At 41.6% G+C, this 14931-nt stretch overlaps 1 protein-coding gene across 1 annotated transcript in view; it reads left to right on the forward strand.

Annotated features, from left to right (window-relative positions):
* Window positions 1-12445, forward strand: part of Znf180 (zinc finger protein 180) — a 35587-nt gene extending 23142 nt beyond the window's left edge. Inside the window, exons 5-6 of the mRNA XM_077792999.1 lie at window positions 3475-3555; window positions 12305-12445. Coding sequence (XP_077649125.1) covers window positions 3475-3512 — 38 coding nt within the window. The 3' untranslated portion in view covers window positions 3513-3555; window positions 12305-12445. The remainder of the gene's footprint in view (window positions 1-3474; window positions 3556-12304) is intronic.
* Window positions 12446-14931: the final 2486 nt, after the last annotated feature.

The raw sequence follows: 14931 nt of genomic DNA on the forward strand, positions 1-14931 counted from the left end.
ATAGGTCAGGCTAGGTCTGCAGGATCAAGAGTGATAAAGTGCAAACTGGGATTCTGATAGTTCTCACAAAAGACGTTTAATATTGATCAACCCAAAGTGTCCTGCATGAAAGTTGTTAGCAGTTATTGTTATATAGTCTCTGTAGGAAATGGAACCTTCTCCAGGCTGATTGCAAACTGTGGGTGTTTTCACACATTGAAAGGAGCACCTAAAGGTATAGATTATCGCCCCTTATTATCTGGTACTCAAGTTGACCTCTTCATTACTTGTCTTTAGTGGGTAGGTGTGTGGGCTGCATGAGGATATAGATGTGATTAATAAACGGACTCAACCCCCTTGGAATATGTGGTCATGGTTATCATTGAAGAGATGGGTAAAATGTTAACAGGGTCATCCTTTGCTCTTTGTTAAAACGTAGGAAGAAAACAAGGATGAAAAAAAAATTTTTTTTTAAAGAATTTTTTTAGGGGCTGGGGATGTGGCTCAAGCGGTAGCGCGCTCGCCTAGTGTGCGTGCGGCCCGGGTTCGATCCTCAGCACCACATACAAAAAACGAAGATGTTGTGTCCGCCGAGAACTAGGAAAAATAAATAAATGTTAAAAATTCTCTCTCTCTCTCTGTCCCTCACTTTCTCTTTAAAAAAAAAAAAAGAATTTTTTTAATATTTATTTTTTTAGTTTTCGGTGGACACAACATCTCTGTTTGTATGTGGTGCCGAGGATCAAACCCGGGCCGCACGCATGCCAGGCGAGTGCACTACCGCTTGAGCCACATCCCCATCCCTGAAAAAAATTTTTTAATGAATATAGCTCATCCCAGCACAGGGGGGTAGGTAGGGGGAAGACAAACATAAATTCCTCATTCAGGAGACAAACCTTAAGGGGAAGAAATATAGATAACAGATGTAAAGTAGTAGATGGCCAAGGGAAGATTAGGGACTCAATGTTTTTAAAATGTCAAATATAATTATTCCTGCTTCCTGCTCCTCTTCACCCCTGGTCCAAATCCTTGCTCATGAGGTTCTCAAATATTTAGAACACAAAGAGTCATATGCCATATAATGACACTTCAGTCAATGACAGGCCACATATACAATGGTGGTCCCTTGAGATACCTCCTAGTGACATCGTGTAACTACACTCTGATGTTGGCAAAAGGGCAGAATCACCTAACAATGCATTTCTCAGGACATACACTGATTTTTAAGCATCACATGACTCTGGGGAATAACAAGGAGTCGGCATTAAAATAACAGATAATTTAGTTCAGTGTGAGGTAGGATAGAGGGTATGAGGATGGATAGAAAGGAGACTAACAGGCAAGATAAAAGAAAGTGATCTTAAATCCTAGAAGCTCCATGAGCACTCCCACCTTTATTCCCCAAGCCGGTTTCCTCCAGATCAAAATTCTTAAAAAGCCCTGAATCTTAGAGTATCATGAGTCTAGGTAGTTGATACCTACATACATTGCCAGCTTTCTTAAGATTAAATAAAGCAGAGGGAAATTATTGTGAGACTTATGCAGAGCCATAAGATATGGGTATATATCAAACATTATCAACTGAATGACATCAGCTCTTGATCCTGAAAGAATCAGACCATTGTGACCAGTCCTGTACACCATGAGAATTGAGCTCCCCAGCTGACATCACTCGCCCCCACATACTTCTAAGGCTCACTATTTACAAAATTCCCTTTAAAAAGAAGAACCCACGATCACCAAAGTGTGGAGTGCCCTCAATCCTTCTCACTTTGGGTGTGTATCCTGCTCTATTTCTTGCTTTCTGGAACAAATCTTGCTTTCCTAAGTGAATCTTTGTTCATGCCTCTTTTGACACACTCTGAAATGCCTTTCTGTGGCATAAGTCAAGAACCTGCCAGGGCCACTGAATTTGGTACATGCTTATAATCCCAGTAGCTGGAGAGGCTGAGGCAGAGGATCTCAAGTTCAAAGTCAGCCTCAGCAACTTAGTGAGGCCCCGAGCAACTCAGCAAGATCCTGTCTTAAAACAAAATGGGCTGGGGATGTGACTCAGTGGTTAAGCGCTTCTGGGTTCAACCCCTGCCCCCCACCCCCAATCCCTGCCAGGGCTAAGTTGAGATCCCCTTCTCCCAACAAACCTTTTCATTTTCATGGAGGGTTCTTAAACCTTGCCACGCATCCAAATAGAGGAAGGGAACCTCCTTTTACAGAGATTTTTTTGCATCCCTGGGGCTCAAGGAAATTCACAATGACTCTCCTGATCCTAGAACTACAGCATGAGAACCATAGCAGCAGTTGGTTTTAAGTGTTTGAGAGTGGAATTAATTTACATTAACTTGCTTTTTCTTAATGTTAACGAAGTTGAATGTAGTTATTAGTCATCTGCAGGTACTCTTTGGAGAAATGCCTGCTCATGTGTTTTTGCCCATTTTCTAATTTCTGATTGGATTGTTTAGTTTTGTACCATTGAGTTATTTGTATATTCCAGACACTAGCCCTTTATTTAACATATGATTTTTTGGAAACATTAATTGCTTGGAAACCAATTTATTTAGGTTGTGAATTCATAAAGAATGTGCCCCTGTGGTGTTCATGGTGGGATGTGTGGTTTGTAATTTTTTTCTTCCAGCGTGTAATTTGTCACTCCACCCTCTTTATAGCATTTTTCTGTTGGACCCTGAGGATCCGCGCACCGCAGAGGGTTGTGGGAAATGTAGTCCGGGCCCTTCAGAGGCGCGCACTTCCGTTTCCGGCCAGCACAGCAGGGCGGTTTCTTAAGTTCTGGCGAGTCTAGGTGGAGACGTGCGTCTGTCTCCCTGTGTTATGGAGGGGTGGCGGTGGTGTTTGTCTCTCAGGGACGGTCTGGTCTCTAGCAGTTGGGGGAAGAGGCGGCCTATGCGGGAAGGTCGGAGCCAGGCGGTTTCGAAGAGCGGGGGCTGAGGAACAAGCGTTGGAGGAGGCGGCACTCGGACCCCACACTTGGAAAGGGCACTTTGAGGTCGCTCTGCACCTCGGCTTTGAGACCGGCGTCTCTCAATTAGGAGACTCTGAGCACAACAGTGGGGTGTTGATGCTGCCTTCCGTTCTTTCAGTGGGGCACAAGTTGATTTCTCCTATTCTTTTCAAAGTCATTATGCCTTGTGCATGTTGTAGGCGATGCTTGGCCCGTCTGGTTGCTGGCTCTGGTGTTTGTAGTTCAGTGCAGCGCCCAGGTTGGATTCCGCTATCAATCGTCACACAGCACGGGAGAGCCCAGCTCAGAATTCAGATCTTGAGACTTGATTCTCATTCTCTCCCGAAAGTCACAGTGAGTGCAGTCCTGTAGGCAGTGCAGTGTCATGGACCTTTCTCTCTGGGTCTTGTAGGGCCCTTGAAAGAAGTAGTAGGGACAGATTATAGGAAGGGGTAGATTACATCCATCTAGCACCTGAGGTTTCCCCCTGTGCTGGGAATTGTGATTAAGTCATCTTACGGTTCATTTTTGTTCCACAGCGTGTCTTCTTGGGACTGTTCCCAGAGAACTGCATTGAGGAGGAAGAAATAACCATTGGACTCTTGATATTAGAGCTCCAAGTGAGTAGAACTGTAGTTTCTTGTTGTTTTGTGGCAATGCCAGCTCTTGCCAAAGGGTAACCAGCTTTCCTGACCTCATTCTTCATCCCATGGTTTTTGCAAAAGCCCTTCTAAGCCCCTTGGCTGCTTTCCCCCCAGAAGTGGGTTTCTTCTAGGGGTGGAGAAATTTCTAGAATCTGTATTTAGTGTATTCTCTCCATGGCTCCTTCTGGTGCTTCATTTGATCAGTAAGTCACTCATGGTTACTTTCAGGGTTGTGTTAGGGAAGAAGTGATGACAGTGACCGCAGTGGTATGCATTAGCTGAGGGCTTATTATGTGCCAGGTATTATGCTAAGGCTGTCACTGCTGTACCCCTTGTTTCTAGAACAGCCTATAGCATATAGTAGACCATTAGTAAATATTTGAATGAATACATACATATCTATTTAATTTGCTGAGCAGCTTTGTAAGTTAAGCATCCTTAGGCTCATGTGACAGATGAGAGTGCCGAGGCTTATAAAACGATAAGAAACTTAGTATGACCTGAACAGAAATCAGGGGGTTTGCATTTGCACTTCCTTCTGTACGCATCTCATCTCATATCTTTGCACAGCTGATTTATTTTCATGCAGTCTTAGAGTCTACCTTTGACACCTGATTTAATGTTCCCTTTCTCATCCTGCCACCTGTGTTCCATCTGACAGAATATACATTCTGATCAGTAAACAGGAGTCAATCATGTTCGTTTTATTTTCTTTATTACTCCTTTTTTGATCAAAGGTGTCCTTACCTGCAGACTCATTTCTCACCAGCTGCCTGCACTGATGAGATGAGCTGGATTCAGAAGAGTTGGTTGCAACATTAAGCTAAGAAAACATCAAGAAACCACGCAACACATGGACATGAGTTTCTCAGATTAAGGGCAGGATGGCTCTGCAACCTTAAGGCGTCAGCTTTCATGCTGGACAGCGCTAGAAAGAGAGCGTGCACCTGGAATCTTTATTTTTATAGGAGGGACACACACAAAAGAGCTTAGATGGAGTGTTCTTCACCCAATAAGGCAGAGGGTAATGTTTCAGAGGTGGAGTCTTGCTTTGTGATGTCTTGTGGTCAGCAGATTGATTGACATCTTGGCAAGTCACACCCATCTCAGGTGCTGTGTGGGATCACAGGCAGAGGGAGAGGAAAGGCGCAATTGTATTGCACAGCTCCATCAGCGTGCAATGCCAGACCTGTCCCCTCATATAGCTCTAATGTACATAGCTCACACACACAGTCCATGGATGGCTCGAGACTCTCATTAACAGAATACAAGCACCATGAGTGCTATTACCCTATACATCTTATTTAATTACCCTATTCATCTTATTTACTGCAGTATCCCCAGTGTTTCCTGTGGTGTCCAAGATTTAGCAAAGCACTGAATGTATGTTTGTTAAATGAGTGAATGCTTATATTCTTAGGTTAGTGCTGGGTTGGATGAATAACAGGATAATCATTTATTGAGGATTTTTCTATGTGCCAAGTACTAGACTGTGTGCCCTGTTCACATTTGTGTGTGTGTGTGTTTCCATGTGTGTGAGAGAGAATTCTTTCAACTCTGCAACAAGAATCATTACTTCATTTAACAGAAGAACAAACTATTAGAGGTTTATGTCACTCTTCCAGTGTTGAAATAAACTAACTATAAAGTGACTGAGCCAGAATTTGAATCCAGGCTTTTAACAGCTCCAGTATTGAGAGACAAGAACTTTAGCTTTCAAAATCCTATTTCTTCTTTCACTATATTGATTAATAACTTCATAATTTACCTGTTTCTCTCAAACTTCAACTCCAGACTCATATTTGATTTCTCCTATTCATCTCATGTAGTTATTCATCTAGTCTTGTTATTTCTACCTTTGCAATGACTCTTGCTCCAGTTACCTCTCTACCCCACTGCCTCTGTTACCAGTTATTTCTTTTTCTTTTCTTTGGTACCAGGTATTGAACCCAGGGACACTTAACAACTGAGCCACATCCCCAGGCCTTTTTGTTTATATATATATTTTTTAAGACAAGTTCTCACTAAATGCTGAGTTTTTTTAGGGTCTTGCTAAGTTGCTGAGGCTTGCCTCGAACTTGGGATCCTTCTGCCTCAGCCTCCTGAGTTGCTGAGATTACAGGTGTGCACCCAGCTCACCCCAGTTTATTTCCTCTTTTTGGCCATGTTTTGAGTTTCACACGATCAAGGACTATATCTTTCTTGATATCCAAAGCATCTGATACATTGAGTGTCAGCACACATGTGTGTCTTCCCAACTAGAATGTTTGCTATATAAGCACAGAGTCCTTTTCCTATTCCCCATTGTATTGCAAACACATTCAGCATAGTACTTAGCATGTGCTTTACTAAATAAACAAACTGGGGAATAAAATCTATTTTATTCTAAAAGTGCTATCAAAAGGATCCAGGTATCAGCAGACTGAGTTCAGGTTATTTCCATTCTCCCATTTAGATATATTGAATACCTGATATTTTCCAGGAGCAGACTAAATCTCAGCTTTCATAGAACTCACATTCTAGTGAGTACAGAAAGATAGTGAGCCAAAAAATAGTTGGCACATTAGATGAGTTTCGTGGAGAAAAAGGAAACAGAGACTGGGTTTTGGGAGTGCTGGCAGAGGGACCTGCAATGTTAAGTGAGAAAATCAGGAATGAATTTCACTTAAGCAGGTGGTCCTTGGACAGGGATCCACAAGAGGTGAAGGCCTATGGACATCTGGGCAAAGAGTTGTAGGTGAGGGAACAGTAGTGAAGGCACAGAAGTGGGTGCACAACTGGTCTATTAAAAGAACAGTCAGACTGGGCATGGTGGCACATGCCTGTAATTCCAGCAGCTTAGGAGGCTGAGACAGGAGGATTGCAAGTTCAAAGCCAGCTTCAACAGTGGCGAGGTGCTTAGCAGTTCAGTGAGACCTTGTCTCTAAATAAAATACAAAATAGGGCTGGGAATGTGGCTCAGTGACTGAGTGCCCCTGAGTTCAATCCCTGGCACCCTCCTACCCCCCAAAAAAAAGAACAGTCAAGGGCTGTAATTGTTACCCAGCAGTAGAGCACTCATCTAGTATGTGTGAGGCACTGGGTTTGATCCTCAACACCACATAAAATTAAATAAATAAAGATATTGTGTTCAACCCAACTAAAGAAAATTTATATATATATAAACAGTCAGAGGCCACAGGGGCCTTAGTGGAGTGAGAAAGAAGAAGAATAAACAGGAACTCGATTTTTGGGAGGCCAGACAGTGTAGGGTTTTTTGGCCATTGTAAGGTCTTTGGTGAAAGATTTTTGAGAGAAGTAAAGGCTTTGGCTGGAGAAGTAACATGACTTCAAAAATGACTGACTACTGTGTAGGCAGTGGACTGTGAGGGGCCAGCAGCAGAAGCAGATAGACCAAGTAGCAGGCCAGCGGGGTCATTCAGGCAAGGGAGGGTGGTGATTTTGTAGATGGTCATAAAAGAATGTCAGATTCTGGTTCTGATTTGAAGGTATTTGGTGATTAATTGAATGTGAAGTGTGAGACAGAGACATCAAGGATCACTCCAGATTATTGGCCTGCTCATTTGAAAGGGAGAAGTACCTCTAGAAGCAACTCTGGAGATTGGTTTTAGACATGTTAAGTTTGAGGTGCCATTTAGATACACAGGTGGGCATTGAGACACCTACCTGTAGATGATATTTGAAGCCATGAGGCGAGATGTGATTACCTCAAGAGTGAATGCACACAGATGGAGAAAATTTCAACTCAATCTTGAGGCAGTCCTGACTAGTAGAGATCACAGATATGAAGAAAAATCACAAGGAGATTTTTGGGAGCTTCAGGGAACCATGAAAATTAATCAGTCATAGGAAGCTGGCTCAACTTAGCAATTGCTACTTGAAAATATGGTCTCTGGGCCAGCTGTGTCAACATCACCCTGGAAACTTGTTAGAAATTCAGATTTTGGGGCTCCGTGCAGGGCCACCAAATCAGAATCTTTGCAGTTGAATTCCTGCAATCTGTTATTTGTAATCATGGTGATTTTTAAGCATGTGAAGTTTATAAAGCGCAGTCCTACAGGTTCCTGAGTATGTGAGTTTCAGTGACATTGGCATGGAGGTCCTGTTGTAGATCTGGACTATGCTCTTCCCTTTGTCCTCTGTGGAGGAAGGAAGGTAGCCGTTGCTCAGTATTCCATACTTGCTTCTGAACAATTCCTGGAAATATGTCAGAGCATGATCAATCAGAAAGGTGCTCCTTAAAGTAGGCTGAGCGAAGGCCTGATACAGATGGTTAGAGTAAAGGTGAGGTTTGAGCTCCTGAAGTGGTCAAATTCAGGGAGTCTCTTAGAGTGGACAGCCCAAATATGTGGATCTGTTCATCTGAACTTGTCCTTGAGGTTTGAATTTTGAGAGAAAACAGGTCAGGCAAAGAGGTAAGGGAGGGCCCTCATGCTCAGTGTCTGCATTGCAAACTGGCCAGCCCCAAGCTGGTTCTAAAAGTTCTGTTGACCTCCATGTCATATCCTGTGGATGGAATTGCTTAAGTGAATTCAACATGACAGACCCATGCAAGGGAGAGAAGGCAAATAAAGCAAGACAATCCAATCCCCTGGATAATAAAATACTTAAAAGGAGTGGCTAAGTGGAAAGTGATAACCATCAATTTAAACAAGGTGTTACTAGATCCCAGAGTGACAGTTGATTCTGGTGGTGTCAGGAGATATTTCACTTGGAAAAGGAGTTGTTGAACTGAAGTCCATGGGTATATAACTCAATGTGTTCATGAATTTGAGCAGGAAAAGAAGATACATGGTCTAACTGAAGATTATTTTTTCTTTAATTATGATTGCAGGCAATAAACTACATAGTATTAGCAATACCTGTGATTTTGTTAACCATCTAAATCATAAAGATAATATTCATATCATTCTCTAGTTTCAAATATTTTAAACTATTGTTCAGACTCATTACTTTTGAAATTAATTTGTTCTTCATATTTAATGTGCTGATGAAGCAATACTTGGTGCTTTAATACTTTTGAAGGTTGTATTTCAATATTAGCTTTTTAAAGAATTCTATGTATTTCATTTTATGCATTTAAAACATTTTTTTCTGAGAAGTACATGAGTATCACCAGACTGCCAAAGGGATCATGGTACCAAAAAGGTTTAAGACTCCAGTTTAGAAGGCAGTGACTAATCTGTTTCCTGAATTTTAGGATCCTTTTGAGGATCAGGGTGTATTTTATTTTTTATAAGCCCCACAATATTGCATTAATAAAGCTTTTACATTCCCAGTTTTTCTTCAAAGGACATGGGTTCCATATGTTCGCAGGATCTCCCAGCCTTATGATGGGGCCCTAGGCCTCACAGTTGCTAGACCTTCCCAGTGACATATTTGGAACTATCCTCAGCCGTCTGCAGCATTCTGGGCCCCTTGGACTATGAGCCACTGCTCCCCGCCCCAGCAGATGTCCTGGAGCCTACTGAGGTGCCCTACTGGGGAGCCTAAGCTTTGGGGCCCAGAGGAAAGGACTCAGACAAGGTATAAAATTCCCTCTTGAGCCCACAGGTCCCCAGAGCCTGGGGACCAGTCAGGTACCCTGCCTTCAAATGTCTGCCGGACCAGCTTGGTCAGAGTTTGGAGAAACCCAGGAATGAACAAGGCCTGGGTCTTCTGTTTCCCCAGTTTAGGAAGATGAGAGAATAAATAAAATTATTGCTGCTCCGAGAAAACCTAGGAAAAGAGACCATGGAGATTTTGACCTCCTGCCATGAGGAAAAGGGTGAGAAAAAATTAAGGGGTGGGGAAGGGAGAATTCCAGTGGGTGTGGAGGGAAAATTGGGTGAATGGGGAGTCTCCTGGGTTGGGAAGAAGCCAGCCTGTGAAGTGGCACCTCCCCAGGTGCCTGTGGAGTCTGAGAGGTTGAGGCAGACACCAGCCTGCTCGTGGCTTCCCTCTCTTCCTGCAGCTCTTCCTTCTCAAGCCCCAGCCCTTTCCCAAGACAGCAAGGACCAGAGCAAGTTCCAGGTGGGTTGAGTTTTCTCTTCTTTCAGGAATACCCTCAGGCATCAGAAAGTAAACCTATCTCCCTCTCTTGGTTAAAGGAAAAAGAAAAAATTATTGGGTGAGTACACCTCATTTCTCATTGCATTTGTCCACAAGCAACTATGTGAGACGGTATGCTCCTGTTTTAGAGATGAAGAAATGAGTGGTGAATCTTGGAACAATTGAACCCAGGTTAGAATGACTCCAGCATCTGCCTCTGAACTACAATAATAGTTTCATGTGGGGCCTGAGAGGCAACTCTCCAAATAACAGGTCCTCCTTCTCTGCCTGGGTTCTTCTCTCTGGGATGTTTCTCTTATTCATTTATAGATATAATAATCTCCATGGGTTTTAGACAGCTTTTGCTTTGCTGTGATCAGAATACCTGGCAAGAACAACTTAGAGGAGGGAAAGTTTATTTAGGCCTCACAGTTTCAGAGGTCTTAATCCATAGATGGATGACTCCATTGCTCTGGGCCCAAGGTGAGCCAGCACATCATGGGGGAAGGGGCCAGCAGAGGAAAGCTGCTCAGATCATGGCAGGTTCAGGAAGCAGAAAGAGGGTGCTACAGGGATTGGGTGGCAGGAAGAACAACCTTCTCCTCCAGCCATTCCCTACCTGTCTGCAGTTGCCAACAGTCAGTCCATTCAAAGTAGGATGGATGATTAGGCTACAGTTCTGATAATGTGATCATCTTACCTCTAAATTATATCTGCATTAACAGGAATAATTTAGGTGTCCCCTTGAGGGGGACACCTCATATCTAAACCATAGCACCATGTAATATCTGCTACCAAAAAATACCCCATGAACAGTTAAAAGACAACATATTGGGGCAAAAAATATTTCATCTACAACAAGGTTTTAATATTCTCATTTTTAAAAGATGGGTAAAAATAAACACCTAAGCATTTTTGTTTAGGAATGAAGAAAAAGAGAAAAACAAATGATCAATAATCATGAAGATATGATCAGCTCTCATTAATTAGAGTGATGCCAGATTGAAGCGAGGTGTGATTCTTTTCCTAGCAGGTGGCCTAAGATTTGAAAGACCAGTCTTCACTGTGTGGAGTGTGGAGAAACAGGTGCATCTGCACAATAGCTGGGTCATTTCAGCCTTTCTCTAGTCCAGATTTCCCATTTTAAGAATTTGTTTTAAAGAGTGATTGCTGAAGCATTCTTTATAACAGATTTTAAAAAAACTTGGTAGGAGGGACTCTGTGTTCATGCATTGTATTGATGGTGCATTATGGTTTTATTCATCTGTCACCTAGATCCTAAGCTGCTGTCAAGGGAGGTAAAGTAGATGAAAATATTAGGATGTGGAAATATGCTTTATTCTGGTCAGTTTTTCCAGAAAGTTCTTTTGTGTTTATGCTTGGCTGTGTGTCATTTTCATGGATCACACTCTTATTTCATTTGCTCTGTTTTCTTCTGTTAATAAGTTCTTTTTCTGCCTAGATGTCTATTATTACTATTTTACTTATTCACTTCTCTTTAAACTCCCATTAAATAGATAACATAACTTCTGGATCTATCTTACCTGTTCTTTAACATTTTTTTGCAATTTTCTATTGTGTTCTAGGAGCCCAGGAGCCTACCCTGCTTCCCCCCACCCCCCCCCCCGCTTTTTTTTTTTTTTTTGTCCCAGTGATTGAACTCAGGGGCATTTGACCACTGAGCCATATCCCAGCCCTACTTTTTATTTTATTTAGAGACAGGGTCTCACTGAGTTGCTTAGCAACTCACCGTTGCTGAGGCTGGCTTTGAACTTGTGATCCTCCTGCTTCAAACTCCTGAGCCACTGGGATTACAGGTGTGGAGCACCACACAGGGCCGTGCTTTCCATTTCATTGGCTTGGTGTTCATTCATTCTGCTGTTTAGTTCATCTCTTGAGTTTTTTACCCCATTCATAGCAGAATCTTTAAAAAATATTTTATTATACATGAACACAATATCTTTATTTATTTATTCAGTTTTATTCATGGCAGAAGAGCATGGCGAGGAAGGCAGCTCTGGAGATGGTGACCAAGAAGCAGAGAAAGTGAGGGGGGAGCCAGGAGAATAAGATATTATCCCCAAGGACAGGCCCCCATGATTTACTCTCCACCTGCCCACAGTTACCACCCAGAAGTCCATTCAAATTAGCACAGACTGATTAGATCACATCTCATTATCTGATCATTTTACCTCTGAATATTAGCACAGGAGTTTTTTGGGGGGGCAACTCATATCCAAATCACAACACAATTCATGTTCTTCCTATTTTCAATTCCAAGGATGTCTCAGTACTAAACACTTTGGCCGATATGATTGAAGAGGGTGTGTGGCTGAGATCTATTGTATTTCACAGTTCCCTGGATAGTAAGTGTGATAAGCACCTTGTCATGTTTATTGGCAGGTCTGTATCTGTATTTTCTCTTCTCTGATATCTATTGAAATGCTTTTGCTCATTTTTTACTTATTCATTATCACAGTTTCAGTGGCTCTTTCAATAGCAGGGTTGATAACAAACGTATCAAAAATGAAAAGTTGTTTATTAGGTTGTAATTGAAATTATTGGCACCAAACATTAATAAACTTGATTTGACTTGCCAAATTGAACAAGTTTCTGTTTTCTTGTCTCCTTGGTGATCCCAAATTTATCTCTGTATAGTGAATGTTTGTGTTCATGATGCTTCTTCATATTTTAGGAGCCCTTGACCCTCAAGGATGTGGCTGTGGTCTTCACCGAGGAGGAGCTGGGGCTGTTGGACTCCGCCCAGAGGAAGCTGTACCAAGATGTGATGCTGGAGAACTTCAGGAACCTGGTGTCTGTGGGTGAGGGGAAGTTCTGTGGGTAATTGACACTGAGTTTATTGCTGTGTTCTTATTCCCCAGAAGGAAGATGTTTATGGTCTTTAAATCCTTTTTAAAATAAAACTTAGTTTGGGCCTGTAACAAACTGCTGTAAGACTGGGTGACTTATAAACAGTAGACACTTACTGCTCACAGTTCTGGAGTCTGGAGTCTGGGATCAGGATGCCTGGTTCGGCTTTGGGTGAGGGTCCTCTTCCATGTTGCAAAGTGCCAAGTCCTCATAGTATTTTCACATGACAAAAAGGGGTAAGGGAGTTTTCTGGATCTTTCTGAGGGCACTTAGTTCTATTTATGAAGGTTCCACCTTTACACCCCCAAGCTCACCTCCTAATGCCATCCCACTGGGGTTTAGGATTTCAGTGTGAGCTTTAGAAAGACAAAGACATTTAGTCCACTGCACTGTTACAAAGCAGTTTAAAAAAATTTTTTTTGTAGTTATAGATGGACAGCATGCCTTTATTTTATTTATTTTTTATGTGGTGCTGAGGACTGAACCTAGTTCCTCACACGTGCAAGGCAAGCACTCTGCCACTGAGCTACAGCCCCAGCCCCATAAAACAGTTTTATTTGGCCAGTCCAGTCCCGAATATTTCCCTTGTTTACCCTTCAGAGGCCTGAAGGTCATGGGATTAGGATTGCATTTTCAGATTATTGTTTGCTTCGCCAAAATGTACCTAAAATCTGAGAAATTATCACATGTGAACAAGACAGAGAGACCTGGGCAATGGATAGAGAGACTCCAAGAGATGCATATTTAGGTGAGAACAAGAAGCCTAGAGCTCTTGGATATAGCATGCTGGCTAGGCTGTGGGTGGGCAAGCAGGTGATGGCCCTATGGCTTCACTTATCCTACTCACTTCCTCTCCTCAGGGAATGGCAGCTCAGAGTGGATCAACAATCTCTGGACTTTCTTGACTCTGATAGAAACAGCCAGTCATTATAAGGCAAGTCAGAGGCAGAAAGACCATTATAAAATATTGAGAGTTCTCTGATGTATTTCTCATTTGATTCTAGTACTCTACAAGTCCCTGGTTATAAAATTCTTGTTACCTGAACCCTAAAAGATTTTTAAAAAATAATGTCAGAAAACATGGGCAAATTTTTAAAATCACCTGGGACTGTTTGGTAAATATGACAGTCAGATAGCTCACATGCAATAACAGGCACATGTTGAGTATTTTGTGTCTTTGTGCCCTGATGGTAGTGTGTGGAGTCCTTATTAGCCTACTCAGAGGGTGTGTGGCTGGTGCACTTTGCAAGATTTAGTGCTTTGTTCCCTCCCCAGTTTCACTCACATGACTAAATTTAGAGTTACCCCCAGGAGGCAGTGTAGGGAGAACCCCTAGTGAGGCTCTGAAGCCATACTTCCAGTACCATCTCCATCACTTCCCCAAACTATGGTGGAGTCATGTGCTAGGCTATGAACCCTTTCTTTGCTGGGTGTTGGCTTCCTCATCTGTAAAAGCAAGATCATATGGGTTCCTAGTTTGTGTTCTTGGGAGGATTCAGTAAGTCAATGCATAATGATGAGCAAGTTTTTCAGCTAACACCTTAAATGCAATAGAAATTTAACTAGGTGTCCTGCAATTAGGCAATACATTTTTTAAAGGTGTTTTTAGTTGTTAATGGACCTTTATTTTATTTATTTATTTATATGTGGTGCTGAGAATCGAACCCAGTGCCTCACACATAGGCAAGCACTCTACCACTGAGCCATAACCCCAGCCCCAGTCAATAAAATTTATCGAATAAAACTAACACTGAAGCAAGCAACAACTTATAGGAGACCAACAGTGTTGATTGTCAAAAGCAAATTGATCCAGGCTTCTCAGTACTGAATGATAATGGGTTTTTAGAGGACACTCTTTTATGTTAGCGTCCTTTCAAAATTGTGATTTACTTCAGGGTTATTTGAATATGGATTGGAATAAACTATGTATTTTTCAATAAATGGGAATTTAAGTTAGATACAGATTAGATAAAACCAAGGTTTTAATTTGGTTTCAAGGTAATGAGGGTTTTATGTTTAGGTAGGAAAATAATTGGGAATTTTTGTTTGTTTGTTTTTGTAGTACTGGGGACTGAACCTAAAGACATATCTCTGGCCCTTCTTTTTTTTTAACACATACAAATTTTATTTTAAATAAACTTTAGAATCAGAATTAAATTGATAAATGAAGTCATTTGTTGTAAAAGTGTTATTTTTACATCCATCTTGGAGAAATATTATTTCAAACTAAAAAAGTAGAAGCATATCATTTGCCAGTATTTTAAAAAACATGTTAATATACAAATTAGTTTTAAAGTTCTTGAAAAGTAAGGAGAAAGCAAATAATTCATTTTTCTCCATTTTGTACTATTACTACAACAACCTTTAAAGACACAATATTAGTGAATTTTGGACAATAAAATCTACAAAGCCAGACTGCTGGCAGAGGAAACAACAAACTGTAAGTTAAAA

Source organism: Urocitellus parryii, chromosome 15, assembly GCF_045843805.1.
Source record: "Urocitellus parryii isolate mUroPar1 chromosome 15, mUroPar1.hap1, whole genome shotgun sequence".
Classification (NCBI taxonomy): Eukaryota; Metazoa; Chordata; class Mammalia; order Rodentia; family Sciuridae; genus Urocitellus; species Urocitellus parryii.